Source organism: Pezoporus wallicus, unplaced genomic scaffold (genome assembly GCF_028554395.1).
Source record: "Pezoporus wallicus isolate ANWC-B61680 ecotype Strahan unplaced genomic scaffold, APGP_CSIRO_Pwel_v1 contig_13178, whole genome shotgun sequence".
NCBI classification, from domain to species: domain Eukaryota; kingdom Metazoa; phylum Chordata; class Aves; order Psittaciformes; family Psittacidae; genus Pezoporus; species Pezoporus wallicus.
In genome coordinates, this window is record NW_026641245.1 from 130238 (window position 1) to 152405 (window position 22168).

The 22168-nt window shown below is 42.8% G+C and overlaps 1 protein-coding gene across 1 annotated transcript; it reads right to left on the reverse strand.

Annotated features, from left to right (window-relative positions):
- Positions 1–448: 448 nt before the first annotated feature.
- Positions 449–21992, reverse strand: UACA (uveal autoantigen with coiled-coil domains and ankyrin repeats). The gene is made up of 19 exons (XM_057422666.1): positions 21701–21992; positions 17695–17828; positions 17118–17206; positions 16093–16157; positions 15444–15501; positions 14882–14952; positions 14669–14775; positions 13529–13710; positions 13054–13091; positions 12559–12645; positions 11332–11439; positions 10243–10275; positions 9649–9747; positions 9418–9454; positions 8701–8753; positions 4642–7329; positions 3924–4076; positions 3011–3076; positions 449–2293 (listed from the first exon to the last, which is right to left on the reverse strand). The coding sequence occupies exons 1-19, from the start codon at positions 21734–21736 to the stop codon at positions 2222–2224; spliced, it is 4176 nt and encodes a 1391-aa protein (XP_057278649.1). The 5' UTR covers positions 21737–21992; the 3' UTR covers positions 449–2221.
- Between the last annotated feature and the right edge of the window lie 176 nt (positions 21993–22168).

Genomic DNA, 22168 nt, shown 5'->3' on the forward strand with positions numbered 1-22168 from the left:
TGTTTGTCCATGAATGCACAAGTACTGAAAGCTTCCTCACTAGGGAGGAGATGCCTCACGGATGTTTTTACCAAGCACATGGATTATCACTGCCATGGGAGCTTCACGGCCCAGGCTTTACCATCACCTTCATGCAAAGTTCACAGCTTCACACTGAGAACAATCACCATTGGAATAATCTCCCCAGGGAAGAGGTGACTCCCCAGCACCGGACACTGTTAAGGTTCAGCTGTACAGGGTACAGCTGGGACATCCAGTCTGGGTCATCCCTTCAACCTGGGATTCTGTGAAACTATGAAGCTCTGGAAACAGAAAAACCCAATAACCCCGGAGTGGACATCTACACCCCAAACGTGTTACCTGGAATTTGGGAGCACTCGAGTGCGTTCAAGACCCTTCACTACCCAGACTGCATTTCTTTACCTTCGACAGAACTGACCACTACAAGAAGAAAAAGAAGAAAACACTTTATTGATGATGCAGGAAGGGAGAAATTTAGAAAAACATAGATAGAACTCCCTCGAGAAGGACCATACAGTATCAAAATACGCCGGAGTTAGTATATCAAAACAAAGGCTCTCGAATAAGAGTTTCAAGTAATGCAATCATAAAAGAATTTGGCTAAAAAGTAACACATATACTGAGATGTTTTCTGTAATAGCCCTCTAAGAAATTAAAGGAAAGCAGCGGTAGATCTGTTTAACTACAGACACATATTTAGTAAATATATTAAGTGTATTTATATAATAAAAACTGCCCTGCACGTTCATCCTTATGTCTGCATCCTCCTCCATGTGGCAGCTGTCTCTTCAATTCCTTAAGACTCTGCCCAAAAAGGGATAAAAAAGGAAACAAACATAACACCACTAAAACAATGGGACCTAAGCCCACAGCTTGGGGGGAAGCTCAGTCACTGCAAAACAGAGAACTCCACGCTCTGACTTAGGTCCTCACTTCTCAGGAACATGGAAGAGGTTTCTCTCTTCTGCATCAGGATGCCAGGTTCCTAACTTGCTGGTTATAAGCAAATGCTTTCAACCACAGACTGAGGTTAACACAACTACCAACAGCCCTTACGCTCTTCGCTCTATTAGAATCACAAACCTTACTGGGCTTGTCTTCCAGTTACTTCCTTTGAATAGTCCCAAATTTCATGTTCTCTTTCACAAAACTTACTTATGGGAACATTATCCTTCAGTTAAAAACAAAGCCCTGTCAGGCTTAATAGGTAGATTCCAAACAGATCAAAATTCTCCTTCGATTAATCCTTACTATTTGCATCTTTCCCCATAAATAAGATTATAGTACACAATTTACAGCTAAGAGGAAAATACCTTAAACTGCCAGGAGATAGTGTTTGAAAATCCAATACCTGATTAGTGTGCAGCTTCAGGAGCTGCTCAGTCTGCACCCATCAGCCTAATGAAGAATGAAATTATAGAGGAGCAGGACTATTGAGTTTAGCTCAAAATGCTGCTCTACAAACCATGCCACTCCAGTCCCACTGCTTTAGCCTACAGTAATCAATATTACAAAGCATTCCTGAAAAATCCTGGGGGGAAGAGGAGGCAAACATAGAAGTTAGTGTTTTGATGGAAAACCTGATTTTAAATGTTGCAATAAGCAAAAGGCACTACAGCTTAAGCTTATAGTTAAATATAAAGTCTGTAACTTGGCCAGCCAAGTTACAACATAGACCTAAACACCTTTCCTTTACCTTTGCAGCTGACTCACTAAACATGTTGTAGTATGTCCTGATCAGCTTATGTGACAAAACAGCCACTTTCTCTTAATCATTAAAGGATATGTACAGCTATTATACTCAGCCAAACTCATTTGAAGCCAGTTTATGTTTTAACCATACCATGAGAGTTCAAGGATAAACAGGTTTATGAGTATAGGCCCTGCTTTAATAAGTGGTCAATCAGACATTAAAAGGATTTAACTACCATGTCATCATTTTGACAGTCAGCTTGTATACCAGCTTTAAAAGATGCTCTACATCTTTTATTAATCTAATAAGTGTCAGATCTGAAACTCAGTAGCCCTATTTTACCATTTTATATGAAGAAAATGTTTCAGCTTTGTAAGTTGTTTCATATTTGGAGGTCCTAATTGCAGCTATATTATCATAACTATATAAACCTCATGAAGGTTATCACTCCCATAACCACAGCACTCCTACAATGCAGCAGCCTTCACGAGCAATGGCACTAACATGTCAGCAAACAAGTCCCTGCCTCATCCGAATGATCTGTAGTAAAGCAGCTTGGACATCTTCATCCATGTGACCCTGGAGCAAGCAAACAGTTAAAAGAACAATTAAAATCCCATAAAGTGTCAACTATCCGTCACTAACATTAGGAGATTCTTCAAAATCACCCAAAAGACTTAAATCATTGCTGCATTTTCACCACTCACTGGGAAAACCTGCAGTACTTTAAGAATACTTTTATTTTTCCCCTCAAACAAGAAGGAGCTGCCTCTTTGACACAGCAGTTTCCTCCATGAAAATATGATGTGGGGAAGAAATCACTGTTCCTATCCTCTGGACGCCACAGCCTGCTGCTGTGGGAGCACTCCCTCTTTTGCATGCTCAAGTATCTGGAGTCATAAGACTGGAATGAGTTGATCAGCTCTTTGCTCAGTGAGAGCCACTGGGTAAGCCTGCACTAGGTTTCCAGCTTCTACTGGACTTGTCTCCAGCATTACCTGGGATGATGCAGAACTAAATAACAGGCTCACACCACCAGACACCACCACCCTTCAAAGCAGGTTATGGTTATATAGAGTTACACACAGACAAAGAGTAGTAAGAAGATCGCCCAAGTCTAGAGCTGTGGGGTGTGTTTGCTTTTGTTGGATCAGTTCATTCTAAATTAAAACTCTCAACATCAAAACAGGTACTTGAAGACGTTTGAGGTCTTCCAGTATGGCAGCTAGAAGTGGGTCTCAAGAACCTCTTATGCTGAGATGACAGTAAACCAATCTGACCCTGGGACTATCATACCTGTACAGCACTGAGAAGATGGGTCCGATAAACAGAAACTACCTCTTGATGCTGCCTTTTAGCATCCTATAAAAAGAAGAGAGGAAGAAGAGGTGAAGTCATTGAGTTCTTTTAACATTTACTCTTGCCTCTTGCCAACTTTGGGAGCTTGGATTTGTGTACTTACAGACTAGCCGAAGCAGAATATCAAGGTTAAAGTTAGCTGTATCCCCTCCATTAATCAAGAAGAAAGTCACTGCTTTACTTTTGTTACTGCTGATTTGCAGCAAGGCAGTTTTGCTGAAGGCTGGCAGAGGCAGACTGATCTAGCATGGTAAGCACAGGCGCCAGGGTGAAAACTTGTTTCACCAACAGCATTAGCTGTTTGTTTTAAACCACCCAATATAAGAATGCTTCGCCTCATTCGTGAGGTCAACCTCACAAACACTGTTAAAGACACATCTTGCTTCTGCACAGATTTACAACTAACCTTGCTCACAGGCACAGCTTTCATTAGGAGCTTTACTGAAGTCACAGGGGCCACAAACGTGTTTGTGTGCAGTCGCAGCGCTTGAAGTATTCCCATTTACTGTTAGTACACTTAATGATAAGCAACACCCTTCTGTGTTTGCAGGCAAGGGAACATGGAATCAAATCCATTAAGGAAGGACCGCCTCACTTTCTTTTGCAGTGAGAATATACATGGCTGGTGGGCTTTGTAAGAAAATATGAGCGTGGAACTTGCATATGGAAATGCTCTTGGCACAATCTACAGCAGCGTAGCTCATGAGCACAGATTCCAAATTGTCTGTGTCCTTTTTACCTGGAAAAGTTCCCAAATGGTGCAAATCCAATGGGGAGAAAGAAGCAGAAGATTTAGAGGGAAGCAAGGAGGAGAAAAAAGAACAAAACTCGTGAGAACAGGATTACTTACAGCAAGCTGCTGCTGCAGTGTTTTCACCTGGTTCTGGAGCATTTCAACCTGCTGATTCTGCCTCTTTGAGGGAATCCCAGTGGTGTATGTAAGTTGAGACAAGCCATTAAGAGCTTGTTTTAACCGCTCCACATCATTAAGCAGCTCTGTAATCTTTAAAAGAAAGAAAAAAACACACAAAAAAACCCTAATTTAAGGATGTATCACTTACAAAAACCAATATTTTTTAACACTCTTTGAAGTCTGATGAATCCCAGCCTGGTTTGGGTTGGAAGGGACCTTAAAGCTCCTCCAGCTCCAACCCCTGCCACAGGCAGGGACCCCTTCCACTGGAGCAGCTTGCTCCAAGCCCCTGTGTCCAACCTGGCCTTGAGCACTGCCAGGGATGGGGCAGCCACAGTTTCTTTGGGCACCCTGTGCCAGCGCCTCAGCACCCTCCCAAGGAAGAGCTTCTGCCTAAGAGCTCAGCTCAGTCTCCCCTCGGGCAGGTTAAAGCCATTCCCCTTGGCCTGTCCCTACAGGCCCTTGGCCAAAGCCCTTCTCCAGCCTTCTTTTTGGCTCCATCTAGGTATTCAGACCACCATCAGATACACCCACATCACCATGTACTTAATGCTCAGCACACACAGTCATGCTCGAACACTAAAGTAGCTGCATTTGCTGTCTAGTTCCTTACCCCTAAACTGAAAGCATCCAGAGCTTAACTGCCATATCCCACCTTGTTATCCTTGGCTTCCACCTGCTTTGCAGATTCCTGTATTCTCTTCTGCAAGTCCATAATTGTTGTCAATGATTTATCACACCTTTCTTTCTGGTCTTTGATTTCTTGCTCAATACTGCAGCTCCGTAACTGAAGCAATTCCTTCTCATCCTTTAAAGAAAGCTCACTCTTTTTAGCTTGCAAAGCCTCCTCACATGCTTCCTCATACTTTCTACTCATATTGGACAAGCTTTCAGCTATGCTGTTAATCTGGGCCTCCAGAGTACTCTTCATGGATTCGTATTCCGACACGTCAATCACTTCTTTCCTCTGCAGGTCTGTTAAAGCTTGTTGAGTAAGCTGCACCTCCGACTGCAGCTTCAAGATTTCCTTGCTTTTCACTTGGTTTTCTTCTTCTTTTTCTCTCAAGCTGGTTTGCATTGCTACAATTTCTTGTTCTAATGTTTCCTTCATTTGGGTATATTCTACCAAAGGGATTGAAGACTCTTTTAGACCTGACAATTCCTGCTGCAGTTGTCCTACTTTTAGTGTTTCTTTGTCATAACATTCCTTCTTACTTCTGAGGGCTTCCCTCAGATCCTCTACAGTGTGGCCAAGAGCATTCTTCAAGGCTTCAATCTGCTCTGCTGAAAGATGCCCAGCCTGGACGGTCATGGGCTGCTCGGTGCTCTCCTGCAGCTCATCCTTCTCTTTCTCACCTGTGTATTCCTGCAGCAAGTCCCTCAATTGCTCATTCAGCTCCTCCATTTTGCTTGTGAACATTTTCTCCATTTCATGGGATTTCTCAGCCAGGATGTAGTTCTGCTGCAAGTCACTCTGGATGGACAGAACACCGGTTCTGAGCTTCTCATTCTCCTCTTTGCACTTCAGGTTTTCCTCCTCCATTTCTCTGTACTTCAGCGCCTGTTCCTCCAACTGTGCTTTTAGTTCTTTCACTGTGGCTTCAAAGCTTTGTTCTCGGTCTTCAAAGGAGGCAACTGGGGCATATTTGGACTTAATGCACTCTTGAATTGTGTCAAGTTCCTTCTTCTGGGCTTCAATTTCTGCATGCAACTGTAAAATTTCTTCTTGACCCCTCTTATACTCAGCCCTAACTGCAGCGTTGTTCTCTTGAAGCTCTTGCATGCTTTTATTTAAAGCAGTCACTGCAGTTTCATGGTCTTTCAAACTTATACACTCTGTTTGCAGTTGATTCTGTAAGAGTTTCACCTTATTCTTCAAGGTTCCATTTTCTTCATTCACCCTCTGGAGTTCTTGCTTTACCTCTTCCATTTTTCCCTTTAGATCTGACAGCTCCTTACTGGTTTTTTCGAGGGTGTTATTCAAGGCTGTTTTAACCTCTTCATGTGTTGTAGCCAACACATACTGATCCCCGGGAGTCTCTCTCAGGGCTGTGTTTTCAGAGACCAGCTTGCACACTTTGCCTTGTTCAGCATCATATTTTTTCTGAAGCTCAGCAAGCTGCTTTTCCAGCTCCATACCGCTGCATTTTAAAGCTTCCACCTCTCTTTTGTGCTGCTCTGGAGACAGGTACACAGCTTGGAAGTGGCTCATGTTCTCATTTAAGTTGTTCTTCTCTGCCAGCAACTTTTCAGCTTCTGCTTTGCTTTCATTGTACTTCTTTGTTAGTTCAAAAAGCTTTCTGGTCAGGTCACTGACGGCCAGATCGTTTGTTTTCTTCAATTCCTCATGGATTTTTAAAGGCACATTCTGGCTTTTCAGTTCAGTTTTTAGCATTTGGATTTGTTGCTTAAATACCTTGTTATCAGCCTGCACTCTTTCAAGCTCCTTCTGCAGAGCCTGGTTCTTCTGTGACAATTCAGAAACTGCCTTCCCAAGCTCTTCATTTTTCTTCTCGAACCCCCTCCTCATTTGCTCGTGCTCCTCCGGCTTTACGTGCTGAGCCAGTTTCGCTTTCTGACTCTCGGATTCCCTCTTCAGAAGCAGAATCTCTGCCTGCAGTTTGCCATGCTCTCCTTCCATCTCTGCTAACCTCCTTGCTTTCACATTCACTTCAGTCGATAGCAAACTCTTCATGTTTTCAAATGTCTCTGAAGTTACCGAGTGGGCCAACTTTGCCGCTGTTTCTTTGAGCTGCCCTTCTAACTCCGTGACATTTCTTCCCCTTTTATCTCGTTCCATCTCCAACTTCACAAGTTCCTTCTGCAACCTTTTATTTTCCTCCACCAGCCTGCCTTCATCTCTCTTGAATTCCGCCACCAGCAGTTCGTTCTGCTTAATCTGGTTCCTCAGTTTTCCCACTTCAGCAGAGGCTCCTTCATACTTGCCTTTCATTTCTTTCAACTGCTCCTTCAGCTCCTCTGTTAGCTTACTGTTTCCCAAAGCAGCTTCGTTCGTCAGGTGATCTTTCAGAGCAAGAAAGTGCGCCTGCATTTGCTTAACTTTGCCTTCCGAGTCAAACATTCTTTTCTGCACATCTTTTAAAGCATCCTCCAGCTGTTTTATCTGTCCGTCAGATTCCGCCTTGGTTCTTTCACACTCTGATGCCAAAGCTTTACACTCCGATACCTTGTGAGACAGCTCTCGCTGCAGTTTGCTGATTTCTTCCTTTGCGGCACCATAGCAGGTCCTCACGTTGTCAAGTTCCTTCTTTAAAGTATCCTTCTCTGAAGTGGGTGACTGGTTAGGCAGGGAGAGCTCCAGGGGTCTCAGCATCGACCTGGACTGAAGATGAATTGGCACAAAACGGATACACGTTTACACAAGCCACGTACATAACTGTCTTAAAGCCATGGTGAGATGAGCATAAAACAGCCCTGAGATTTCTTTTTTCCTTAGGAACACGCTCCTCTATTGTTGCCCATATTACAGAACATGTGTATTTCAGCTTTTAACAGTGAAAATCTTTAACAGAGCCCTACATTACCATTTCCCAACCACCAGACCCACCGACACTAAAGTTCAGGCGTAGTGTATTCATTTCCTTTTCCTTCTTATATTCTTCATATTTATTCACCCATCTGCTAGAAGAAATTTCATTTATGAAGGGATTTCCCCCGGCCCTCAAGCATGGGAGAATAATTTTAAAAGGAATTAGAACAGACACTCATGGTTGATGGAAACTTCTCTCTAAAAACACTGAGGGACACACTCATGTAATTTACCATCCAGGAAGGGATCTCTCACAATGCAGCTTTGCCCTCCCGTTAGGTGGTTTGCATTACCACCCACCACTTGTTCATGTTCCAAGGGCCAAAAAGTACCATGCAGCTGTCAGGCAGGCTGGAAGCTTGGCTTAGACTAGCTTAAAGCAGCTTAATTCCTCCCTGGGACATGGTTTGGGGTTTTTGGGTCAGTTGGCTTTTTGCACCCACCCACCCCCTTTTTCCTTTCTTTTTATGTGAAGAATTACGCATCAACTCATTTTAAACTTGAGTTAAAGATAAAGAAATCCCAAGACCACAGGGATAACCTTATGTGAAACACAGCAGAAAAGACTGGATTTCTCTGTGTCAGCAGCAGAACATCAAAAATATCTGTCAGTGAGACCCAGTGAGAAAGCCCAGGATGTACAGCTTTATTTCCAGCCATCACTCACCTCCAAAAGCATCACTCAAGTGTAAGAACAGCCTGTCAGTTAGGACCAGTCCCTGTCATGTATGACTCACTGTCAGGGTCTGATGGATCTTGTTTATAACTGAATTGCTGCTTTACAAGGTAGCTAGCTATCAGCCACCAAAGTTGTCAGGAAATTGTTGCAGAGCTGGCAGGAACATCAAGTTTCCTGAATTTTAACTGAATTAAAAGTAGACAAGAAGAATTATGGAGGTGAAAACCAATTGCCCTTTACACTGTTGGTCCGGCAGTGTGATTGAGTTGTAAGGATGCTCGTCACAGACCATTCAGCACCCAGCACTCAGGGCTATGTCACATGTGTAGCTCTAGAGGGCACCAGCACTTAAACGTAACCAAGCAAGTACTAAGGGAAACGTTGTATTCCAAAGCAAAGGTTAATATACAGACATTTATAACTACATTTAGCTTTCCCAAGCACAAATATCTTAGAACTCACTCAAGCAGCAATATATTTATTACCTGTGATTCCCCCGCAAACACTTGTCCTTGTTTAAGCAATAAATCTTCTTTTCCTAGGTTTTCAAAGCAAACACCATTTAGTCTCTGGTTAAAAACTGTAACACAGTCACAGAAACTATGATTTTCCTTCCTCCTTTTATTCTGTTCAGTGGGACTGTAACGGGCTCAGTAAAACCTTCCGCAGAACAGCCATGAAAAGCACCATGAACACCAGGGAAGAGCATCCCCTTGCACTCCAAATGAATGACCCTTCCTGACAGGCAGGCAAACAGCTCTCACCGTGGCTCAGGACAGGTTAAGTGACATTTTTAAGTTACACAGGTGCAAGACAGGCCTGTGACCAAGTTGGACACAAAAGACCATCGTTTTCTTGTCCTAAGCTAGACACGAGTGTTGTTTAAGACGTGAAGGACAGACAGAGGAGCTCAGCTGGGAGCACAGGTCCTGCTCAGCTTGTTTTTCATGTTATCAGAAGATGCAGCAGTTAAAATGCACATTTCACAAGACCAGTCACTCCTAAGCAAGACTGATCGATAGTGCCTCATGTGCATGCCCAGCTGAAGCTGACTGGATTCTGAGGTCTCAAGTGTGGACACACAGCTTGTGCTTGGCTATAGTTAAGACCAACAAAAGGAAGAGAGAACAGGAAAAGCACACCCTTTATCTATATGCTAACACTGCATCACACATGGCAAGATTTAATAACTAAATACTTACTGTTAGCAAAGTTACTCCCAGATCCCACAAAATCAACCTAAAAGCAAACACAAAGAAACACAAAATTAAAGCTGAAAACTCATTTCAAAGTTTTACTCTATGTTAAGCTAGGGATTAAAGGGCAGGGAAGCTTTTATAAGGAGATAACCACTTAAGCCTTTCAACAGTTGCTTAAGTATTTACTACAATAAATACCAATTGCTGTATTACATTTCAAATCAATTCACATACTTCATAATACTTGAGTTTAGCTTTGAGAGCTTCAATAGTCCTTAAACTTTCCTCCTGCTGTTTTTCCTTGGTGGTTAGGATTTTCTTCAGCTCATCCTTCTGAAAGAGAAGGAGAGAATGCCAAGTAGCCAAAGCCACGAGGAGAGACAGATTGATAAGAACTCAAGCAACTAAGCAACTTTTATAAGGTTTAGGGAGAACTTCAACCAAGACCAGCACTGAAAAGGATTCTTAAATGTTTGATTCTGAAGTTCTTCCACTGCTCCTCCACAAGAGGATTCTTGAACAATGAGTCAAGGGAATAAAGCACCATTATTTGCTACTGTTTAACTTACATTTATTAACCTTGCATTACTGAAAGTCACTAAAGACATTTATACTATTAAGTCTGCTTTAAAGGTGCCATAGGGATTACATATATTATTTGTAGTAACAGAAGTGCTGTGCAGCTGTATAAGCTGAGCACGTACCAGTGGATATTTCATTTAGCATTTACAGATAGCTTTGCTTTTCTCTATAGTTTCATGTACCATCAGTTAAATGCGATAGAACTGGAAGTAGGGAAGAGACTATCGCTTGCAGGTGATATCGTACCTCATTCTCAAGATCATCTGCAAACATTTGCTCCTGCAAAAATAACAAAGAAAATCCCCCCACAAATCATTTCTGCAATGAGGTATAAGGGGCTCAAACACAGTTCAGCAGCTGACAAATCTACCCCAGTTTTAATGCCTCACATTTCTGACTGTTCCCCTTCGCTTTACCATCTAAGCTCTGGAAGAGAGGACAGACAGAAGTTCAGAGTCTTTGACAGAGCAATGTCTCTTGACGTGCATACAAGACAACTGGACTATCTTCAGATATCTAGATCATACACTACTGAGGCAGAAGAGAGCAGTTTGTCAGTAGAAGTTTGTTGATTTTGGAAAGCAAGTATAAAGGAGTTCATTTTATTGAGGAAATGCTTAGAAGAACAGTTCAGATAAGATGATTCCAGTAAGAAATATTCTTCCAGTAAGAAATATTCTATCTGTGTGCTACATTGAGGGGAAGCTGCACCCTCTTAAAGCGTACCTCTACAAAAATACAATGAGGGAAACAAGTGTGAGCCTCCCCAAAGAGGAAAAAAGCCCTTGGTTTTATTTTCTTCCTTAATTCTACTGTCAAATTTGTGCCTTTAAGAGGAGGGAACTTTTTTAAAATCAAATGTGGGTGAGAAATCCCCTATTGAAAACCTTTGTTTCTGTTTTTACCAATTAAAGACTTGTCTCTTGTTTCCACTTAAAGCAAGAGCTGTAAAATGAGCAGCAGCTATGATAAAGTGTAACACACCACCTACATTTAGTTGCGGAGGTGAAGTTTGCTCTCCATTACAACTGGCCAGAGCACCTCACAGTTCACATTATGCTGCATACGTACAGCCATAAATGTTATTGCTCACATTTACGAGCATCACTGAATGACATTGTAACAGGTCAGATCCTGAATCCTCAGATGTTGATTATTATTACAAGACCAAAGGCTTTTGCAGCAGAAGAAGACGACAGTGACACATAGAAATGATTCACGGGAAAGCAGTGAAGACCACATCCCAGTCACGTGTGCTTTCCTTTCTACTTCTAGCAGCCTCCCCTGTCAGCACTGGGTAGCTATTACAGCCCTCCATTCCAACACTAGGCTTACCTCACTCAGCTGCAGTTGTAGCCCACTGATTCTATCCAGCAGCATCCTTTGCTCCTCTTGTGCTTCTCTCATTCGATCTTTCAAATCTTGATTTTCTAACTCCAATTCCTTAGAAGTAAAGATATAAAATTAAAACAAGGCACCACACGACCACACTACACACCCTGGGAAAACCAAAGAATCTGAACCAGCAGATTGAACAGTCACTAGAGACATCAAGCCTTGCCTAGTGAGTCCCCTAATGCTTTTGGGGCCTTACTCCAGGTCTGGTTCATTCTGAAGGTTTACATATGCACAAGCTCCAGATAAATCATTCTCTTGTAAGGGTACATACAGGCTTTGAAAGTATGAGCAGAGCAAGATTACATTTGATGCTGACAGCACTCAGACTGCTTATCTGCTGTCTGTTAACAAGTAAAAATAGCTGATGTTAAAACAGTTCCTGAAACCCAGGTGCTGCAGCCAAAGGTGTGATGAAAAAGCCTCAACCAGCATGAAGCACAGCAACCCTCCAGTGTGCTAATTGTTCCAAACAACCCCAAGAACCACCCTAGTAACAGGTAACAAACCCAGCATGTGAAAGTGGTAGGTGTGTGCCCCATCAGTCAGTCCAGTGCTCACATGCAAACAACAAAGCCTCTTTAACTCTTGCCTGATAAGCGCCACCTTAACTGGGGCAACTACTTTAGCTCAAAGCAGAGAAGTTGCCTTTAGAGATCTTTATCCTTTAATTACAAAGCATTTCAGAATGCAGGCCTCTATTTCTCAGTGGTTTGTTCCCCAGAGCTTAAAACGTTGTTTACCTTTCTGAGAACTGTAATGACACAGTAATGAGATGAGAAAAATCAATACCCTTGGTAGAACCATTATAACAGGTTATTTTTAGTGAGATGCATTGAGAATGTTAAAAAATAAGCCTTCCTGGCTTACAATTCTGATTTCACTACAGGTGGAAGTAGACAGAAGGTTAAGAGTCAGGAAAAGTTAAGACATGAAGAGACTTGCAACTATTTATTACACAAACAGGTATGTTTTTCCTGAAGTTAACAGCTTATCTGCACAATTGCCACATTACACAGTTGTGCAATTAAGTTTTAAGTAAACAGCAATATATATGACCTTTAATGGAATCACTAATGCTCTCCTTACAAGCACATCTTGTCTTTAGTGTGTCTGGTTCATTATGCACATGGGAATATGCAAGTCAGAGAAATCCTTCTCACTTACCTGAGCGTTATGTTCCTTCTGATACAGCTTGACATTCACCTCCTCCTGCGCATGCAGCCGATTCCACTTCTGTGGCACATTAGTAATCTGTTATTGCAACAGTAAAGTATTAATTTACATTCCTGTTGCGTTCTGCAGACATTCATTTCTGGGTACAGTGAGCTCTGCCTCCATCCCAGCTCCTGCTGGGGGGGCACTATTACCAGCATTTGCATTTGGACAGATTGCTTCTCAGCAAGAGGTCACTCATGATCTCATCCAGACAGAAAATGGGATGCTTGTCAAAACTCTAATCCCAAATATGCACATCATCACATATTTCTCAAACAGAAATAGCCACCCCAGCTGATTACAGTGGGAATCTTCCCAGCTACAGACGAAGTTAAGAACTCAAAAACCACTGAACTAGTTTTGCATCACAGCACGATCTTAATCACCCTCTCAGCAACCCCAGGAATATACTGCCTTAGAGACATTTAGTACAAGCAGCCTTACCTTTTGTTCGGGCTGCCCCTTCTTCATGGTATCTCTTCCTAAAAAAGCACCACAAAAGTAGGCAGTTAAAATATGCATTTCAGGCTCCTGCAACACTTTCAAGCTAATTCTACCTATTTTTGATCATTTCAATAATTAGATTCACCAGCAACCCAATTAAACCAACATGGAAACATTCACAAGTGCAAAGTTCTTCTACAGGTGAGCCTAAATAACTCCTATGATCAATACTGCAATGCCAGGTTCAAGCACTGTTAATACCTCAGCGCATCACAGCCTGCATTTACCTTAAAAGCTTTACTAAAAACAAAACCCCAAAGCCTTCTTTCCCCTCCCAAACAGGCAGGGTATCACCTGTGCGTTCAAAGGACTACGGCTGCCCTCCAAAACCATAGCTCCTGAAGACATAGCAGTGGGAAGATACACAATTCAAATGAAAGGACAACAAAAAGCTGCTGCAGCCACGTGTTCGTACCTTTGCTGGAATCCTCAACGGCAGCTTTTATTAAAGCCAAAATGTCAATATTGTCCCCAATCCTGGCATAGTAAGCACAGTCATGACCAAGGCCATCAGTCAAACTAACATCCGCACCATTTCTGAGCAACACTTCCACTGCATCCCTGCAGCCATATTCACAGCCTAACATTAAGGCAGTCCTGAGGATGGGGAGAAAGAGCGCGTTCAGAGACTCGGGTGCTTGTGCTTTAACAGAGCAATCACAGAAAGAATCCATCATACACTTCTGTCTAATCACAGAAGCTTGAGTCAAGGAATCTCTTCTCTATCAAGAGAGGAAACTAATCTTTAAGAAGTTATTTTGTCAATGGATAAATATGTTAAAAAGCAACCAAAACCCACTGTAATAGAAGTATTTTGATGAAACCCAACATAAACCTACAGCCTGTGGGAGAGCCACCCAGTGTTTTGAACTCATATGACTTTGGCTTCCTCTCTATTTAGATAGAAATCTCAATAGACTCAACAAACAAGACAAGAAGTTTAGACAAAGTTCAGGGTGGGCCAAGTGCAGCTTGAGAGCCCTGGCAATGCCTTAAAAATAACTTGCCAGCTTCAGAGCACACAGTGCAAGTATCCATGCTTTGTCCCACAGCAGCCTCATGTCCACTGGCCACCAGGCAGTCACCCTCCCAGAGAACAACTGGCAGACGTAGCAGCTACAAATAGAAAATCCTTCCCCTGGCCCCTTCTCCATGAACATAGAAGTTAAACATTTCAAGGTCCTTAGGTCCCTTTGGAGCTCCAATGAGACTCAAGTACGTCTTGTCAGAACGCCACCTTTGTCATGACCCATTCTGTATGTTGATCCCAAAAGGTGTAAGATACAGCTTTGGACAGACAAACCCTTAAAACAACCAAGTGCAGTTCCTCTGCTGGCAAGCACAAGCCTGTATGTATTTAGGATGCAAGAATAAGCAGCGAAATAAAGCCATGCTTCTCTGCATTATTGAACTGGCACATGTACTTTGGAACTAAAACGCAGGCTCTTTTCCACTGAATTTAGCATATTTATTCCGCAGCCTGAAAGCCAAGTGACAGCTTTTTATTACCCTTTAAATGTCAGCGGGCGCTCTGACAAGCCCCTGCATGCATTACCTGTTCTGTTTGTCCCTGGCATTTACATCTGCTCCTCTGTCTAGCAGAAGCTGACAAACCGTGGGACGACACATCTGAGTGGCCAGCACTAGCGGTGTCCTCCCATCCTGAAGAAAGGCAAAAGTACTAAGAGAAGGAGGGAAAGCAGGGAAAGCACAAGAACTCCAATAGGGTTTGTGCAGGAGAATGCAACATTTATTAGTCACAACTTACTCCGTCTTTTGAATTCACTGAGGCCCCGTGATCACACAGTAGTTGTATGCTTGAGGAACAGTCCGACATAGCTTTCGAGAGAAAAAGAAAAGAGTAGGTTACATTGCTGAAAGCAGCCTTTGTGAAACCCCAAACACCTCCATGGGTGTATCTGCTTCACAAAAATTCATGCAACCAACTTAAAGCATGACATGGCTCTGTGACTGGGTCCTCTCACAACCATCTCAAAAGCATGTTAAAGAAAACAAACACGACCGTTCAAGACTCTGCATAGCACAGTGCGAATGCAGAGTAGAGGTATCTCAACCTATTAACATCATTGCTCTATAACACTGCTCAGGATACTTGAGATTTTACTAGACAATTCATGGGCTCCAGAAGAGACTCAGATCTACAACCCGTTAAAACCATTAAGAGGCTGCTAGTGAGGACAAATATAATGACAGCATTTTCTCCTACTACAGTCACAACTAAAAGATAAGAATCTGACCCACCTGAAAATTAATTCCTTCATTCAAGCTAGGTTTCATACTACAGTTACCAGAAAAGCAAGACCTTTTACCTGCATCATGCAGAGCAGTTCTTCCTTGGAGATCCACATTCTCCGTTGGACAGTTGTACTGTTAAAATAAGCAACCCCAGTTATCCATTAGGATTCAGACTGCACTTCCAAAACATTAAATGTTTTGAGGTTTGAATTAAAGCATTAAAGAGCGATTGAAGAAAATGTGTTTGTAGTTTACAAATACAGTGACATACACGAAAGAAAAAGCCATGGGTACATGCACTTCCGTGCTCTCATCACATTGATCAAGAGTTGTAGAATTAAGACCATGCAAAGAATATGCACAATCCCACAGTGACTATTCACAAACACTTTCAGATGTTCTATGTTTCAAAATCTCTGGCTAAGATTTCCCACTACTCGTCATGACTCCTTCACTACCAATATCACTACTAGCTCTGGCACTCCACAAAGAATGTGCCATTTATATCTGCACAGAGACATGCATCATACAAACACAAGGTAAGAAGAGCACATTAAAAGCTGAAGATTCAAATGAGCACAAACTGACCAGGAATAAATGCAGATAAACACAAATATCACACAAACCTAAAGCAGCCCCCCAGTATTGTTTCATTAATGAAGTGTATTAAGAGCACCTTTTCCCCTCTCAAGAATAAAACCAGAGAAGTTGTATTTCCAGTACCTGCAACAGCTTCTGCAAACATAAAGCGTGCCCGTACTTCGCAGCGAGGTGCAGTGCGTTTCTACCTGAAAACAGAAATCAGCATCAACACGGGATCTGTGTTAACATGCATTTAGAAACACCACACACAGTTCAACATGCCTGTGCTGCTTCTCAGGAAGTCCATTACTAACTTTGGAACAATCATTCATAAGACGTTCATTTGTACGTCACTAAAGCATTATCATTTCAGCTACAACAGTCCCTGTGCCCTCCCTCAGCTCTGTCAGTGCTATAGCCAGGTCATCTCTTCCCTATTTACTTGATTTTTTTACAGTCTTCTCTTGCTTTAGAGAAACTGCAACCAAGGAGTCAAGTTCTATAATGAAATTAATCTCAAAGTACTGTAAATGACTCCACATAAGCATTTACAAAGCTGATCTGTCATATGAAAGGAGCAGGCTGGGTTATTTCAGCTATTGGAGCTTAAAATAGGAGAATATTCATTAGCCATGTTAAATAATCCAAGGCAAATTAGCACCTTTTTAATTACCTCTTCCCCAAGACCTTCACCCAAACTCCGATACCACACATGCAAATCCAAAAGGAATGTAGCACAGCCACGCTCTGGATTTTGGAGGGCTCAGTATGGGTGCCCAAACACCTACCACATCATTTAGCTCCAATCCTCAATGTGTACAGCACTTCACAAGGCTCAGTGAAATACACTTAGTATTTAAATGAACAAAAATTCATTTAGAACTGTTCATATACTGTGATTCTGAAGCAGAAATGCTCATCTCACAAGTGAGTCTCGAGAAGAACATACCTAGAGCAGCACAAACCCCAAGTTCATGAATGCAGCAGAGCTCAATAACTTACAGGACAGGACATGACAGTTTCCTAGAAGCTCAGCCATGAGTCATTACCATTGCTACAGAAAGGAGGAAAACACTCTATCCCAAAGCTCAGCTTAATTCTACTCCAAAGTGAAAACCAAGCCAAGAACTGTTGCAAGCTGCGCTGGGATGCAAAAGGAAGCCTACCTGCAGCATCTGTGGCTGTGATATCAACTCCATGAATAAGGATAGTGTTCAAGCAATCCAGGTTTCCCTTTGATGCTACAACATGGAATCTGCAAATAGAAAATACCTTGCTGAAACCCATCTGGTTTGCACACAAACACGGCAATATTAACCAGGAAAATCAGAGCTGTGCACTGAAATCATTACACAGTACAAACCCAACTCTGGACAGCACCCAAATCCAGCCAAGAGTCTTGCAGATACTACTTTAAGGAACAAGATAGCTTTCCTGAGAAGTAACCATTGAATCAGAGACCCAGAAGAAAAACCAATATGCCTTCCATGTCTCCTTAATATTCAAATCTGGCAAGAGCAAGTATTTAAATACTCATCTTCTTGTTGAAGTGAGGACCGTTTATGAGAATGTCACATTCTGGCTACCCGGTATTCCAATCTGGATGAGATTCTAATCTAACACGATGTACTACACAGGTTTATGTATTAAAAGAAGAGGCTTTAGAGCAGCAGCAAGATTTAGGAACTGAATAGCCTTCAGCAGCTTCCCAGCACCGTTATTAGAGCACTGGGAGTTACTTACGCAGATCTCCCCTCCACATCCAGTTTAGTGGGACTGACTCCTTTTTTGGCCAGGATTGATGAAACCTTTTCCACATCTCCCCTTTCGGCTGCTTTCATTAACCTGTCATCGTATTTGTTCCAGTCTGTGTTCAGCTGTGTAAGAGAACAGAAAAGCAAGTGAGCTTACAGTACACTATTGATCTACTAAGGGATTGCAATGAAAGGCTGGATCAAATGCATTTGGGGGAATACGCAAAAAATACCTTTGTTTGCAATTAGAGTCATACCTGTTAAAGATGTTTAGAGTTATTCATGTACCATCTCACTGTAGCATTTCAATCAGGTTGTTGGCATTGCATGTACAGTGCTCCAAGACTGTCTGGTTAAGCTGCTCTCGTCCTAAAGGAGACCTTGAGCATCAAACCTCTTCCGTTTTCCTCATTCTTTGCTCTGTCTCCTAGGCCTAAAACTAAAGCCACACACAGCAGGTCCCTATCCTCATTCCAAAATGAATGATTTCGGATGGTTTCTCATATTAGGCTGCCTTCAGCCATCTCCTTCTAGCCCCTCTGTGTGCCACACAAAACTGCCTGGATAGTTGTCTTGTCACTGTGTCTTTGCTTTCTCTCCTCTTCATCATGGATACTTCCATTCTGACCAACAAATACATTCTCCTATACATGCTCCATAGGGCCGTGATGAACTAAGGACTTCACAGAGCACAAGAAGGGCTACCATGTGCACTTGTACATGTACACAGTTCAGAGAAGAGCAACTTGCAGTATCTCAAGAACCCCACAGTGGGGCTAAAAGGGACTTCAGAAGTCATGCAGAGAGGGAGCCCCACACAGCATCACCTATAGCCTGGCGTTCTAATACCTCTCAAGAGCTCCACTGAAGGAAGGGTAGAGTGCCCAAGGAGACCTGCACTTCAGTCCTTCCTTCACTGTGTCAGAGAGCATCTTTCCTAATGCCTAGTGATCACTGTTTAATCTCTCCACTCTGCACATTAAGAGCTCCCCCCTCCTTTTCTGCAGCAGCTATAGATTTGACAAGCTGTCTCCTCTTTGTCTCATGCCCTTCAGGGAAGGCACATCAACTGCTCTCACATCAGCAAGGCAATTAACTCCATTAACTGAATGAAAACAGGAGGGTTTCCTGCTCATCCTTATTGTCAGTTACTTGACTTGCAAGAATCTAAATAAGACAATCAAATGTTTCACTTCCACATATTAAATATCTGCACATGCCTCAGAATTTACAAATTAATAAACAAGATGCATCACAAAGGAACAGATAAGTCAGTAACTGCAAGTAACAGAGCCCAAAATAGTACTGCTAACAGCTTCCAATCCAAGCAGTCATCTTCAGTCTCAGCTTTTCAGTGTTCATTACAAGTGATTTCATGAGGAAGTGGGCAGAAAAAAATCACAGCTGCTACAGTTTTCCCCCTGTCAACCCTTATATAGTGAAAGTACCATGGAGAACTCAACAGGTGAGCTTGGTATGATACTTAAGCAGGACATTATGAAATGTGCAATCAACAGCAGACTGGTTTCATGGACTCAGCAAGACATGAAATATGTACTAAATTTAGCCCTCTAAACTTGTTCAGATTTATCAAGAACAGCTGAGCCTCCAGCTCTACTGAAGTCACACTGGTTTTCATGTCCAACACCTAGCTAATACAATGAAAAGCAAAAGGCAGAGCCCAGTTTTCACCTTGCCCATTCTCACAATCTGCTTCCTGCTTTTCCTCGGCACACGCTTCCATCCACTCACAGGGTGCAGTTTGCTGCTGCTTCCCATGCCACTGACCCACAGGATGCTGCCAGGAAGAGCATCCCTTCACACCCCTGCGCTTCACGTGCCTCAGGTCTGATACAGTCGAGACCCCAGCCCTGCACAGCACGAAGCTGAATGCTGAAATGCTGCGAGTCATCATAGGTACACACATGGCACCAGCACAGAAAGGTACTTAATAACAACTCACTCAATTTGGCCAGTCTTAAAAGTAGATCTGAACCAGCTCCATTACGTCCCAAGCAGGTTTCAGATGTTAACATCAAATGGAGGTGCTAAAAATACATGATGGGACACAGCTTTTCCTGTGTCAGACTGCTCCACTGGGCAAAATTTAGCCAAGTGTGCTATTCAAGAGATGAACATCAATTGAGCTGAAGAAAGAAACTCAAAGTTTCTAGCTTTCAATTGCCTGCAATTACCAAAGCAATGTTGAGTGCAGAGGAAGCAGGAGTCAGTTATAAATAGACCACTGCACATCTAGCCTCAGACATTCCTCACCCCCCACTTTCTCCTTGTTTACTCCAAATGTAGGGATTCAAGCCCCAGGCCAAGCATCCCACCCCAAAACACGGAGCTGCTTCACCTCATTGCCAGCCCCCCTTTCTGAATGGCTTTATACTCTTCAGGAATTTCTGTTCCATGACCGAAACCTCACAGACAAGCTGGACACTGATGACTTGATAGTCACAAAGCTTTTAACAGAAGAAAAAGGCTTATGAAGGAATATTATATTCAAACAGAACTGTACACAGCAGAGGAATTTACTGATAACAGTGAGACACAGGCAGCCTGCAGGTGCATGAAGTAACTTATCACTGTGGATCAGAAGTTCCACACCTCACTGAACAAAGAACATTAAAACTGATAAACCTCATCATTTCCATAATAGAGCAGCTGAAGACATTTCTGTTTCTTGCAGTGAGAAAGCAGCCCGTCAACCCTGTATCCTTCATGCTGGGTTCATCATAACACCCTTCTCCACCTCCTTGAAGTTCCAAACCCACTATTCAAAAGCCTTCACAGTTATCATATGAAAACAAGAACAGATTAAAAGACCCCCAAAGCTGTACAATTTTCATGTTAAAAATAAATAGTGATGTTCCATCAAGACAGACCTGTATTCCCTTTATGACTTCGTTACCAGAAAATCTTCCAGGATTTAACATAATAAAGTCTGGAAGATCCACAAAGAACAGTGCCAATGCCAAGTGGACAGTTGTCAGTGGACAGAACCCAGAGCTGTGCAAGGTCTCACCTTGCACCAGAGCCAGGCTTTGCTAGGCTAAAGAGGAGACACAGAAAACAGGAGCACCAAAACCCCATTACCAGCCTCTAGAATGATCCAGATAACAGAGCTGTAACCATCATTATCCCTATTCCCCATCCTCATGATAAAGAAAGATTACGCTAATCATGAAGCCATAGTAATCACTTTTTCAGTACAATACGTGCTAAAAGTGACCTGAAGCAGTAAAAATAGACAGCTAACGTAATTACAAGCCCCAGCATTATCCAGCAAAGTACAGAACCCATCTGTCAATCAATAGAAACATACATTAGGTTAAAAGCCAAGCCAGATTGCTCGGTGTAATGCAGCATCACACCATGACGTTACTGCTCTCACACAGTGCCAGGGAAGCAGCCCGCCCTGGAGCCTCAACCAAAGCCTCCTCTGCCGAGCTGCCTTCTTGGGCAAGGTTTCGGGTTTATGTTAAATACCTTAGGAACTGCACATTCCGAGCACCAAGCTCTGCACCTCGGAATTCTTTTGCATGTGACACATTCCGCATCCTTGGAGGGAAGGGATCGCATCCTGCATGTTTGCAACTGGGTTTAGATCGCCACATTCCACACCTACAGCACACACCTGCTAGCAAAAACTCACACAGATCTGCAGAAAACCCTTTACCAGCCATTCCTTGAGCCCATTTCATAAATCTTCAGGTGAAGAAGAGCAGTGTTTAAATAAATCATCATCTTAATGGTTTTTCCCCCACTTTGGTTGCAACATTTAAGTAAATGGTACCATTTCCTACGATGTACTAAACCGAATCCTGCCACCAAACCAGCTCACACGTAAGGAAAATTCCTCACAGGACAAGTTGTTAAAGACACATATTACACATTAATTAAAAAGAACCTGTCGGTTACAAAACTCAAGCTTTTGCATTGGTGCAGTTGCAAGCTGCTGCCACTGACGTGAGACCCGGGATACCTACTGTGTCTTTAGCTGCACAAGAAAACCAACAAGTCATCGTCAAACCCACAGCGTCCCGCTGCCAGGAGCGATCAGTTTATCTCACATCAAGTTACAAGCCAGGGCAGCTCACAAAGCACTGAGGCAGAGTTCAAGCAGGCTGCTTTGAGAAACGTGCTCTCTCCTCTGCCCTGAATTCATCTTGCTCCATCCTTCACTTCACTTGGATCCCCATGCAAGTTCTCCCCATCCTCAGGATCATCTTCAGACTTCATAACTCTTGCAGAAACCCAGGCTAGGGGCTGATGGAGCCCTCCGTGGTCCAGCTGCCTGCTCCAGGAGAGCCCTGGCAGAGCCGCCCTCCGTTTCTGCGTTGCAACAGACTGCTCAAGTGACTCAGACTCACAAGTAAATGTTGCCCAGATCCGAAATATCTTGTAAACAATACGTAGGCAGTCTCATCAGCCCAGATCTATTTCTGATAGCGCAG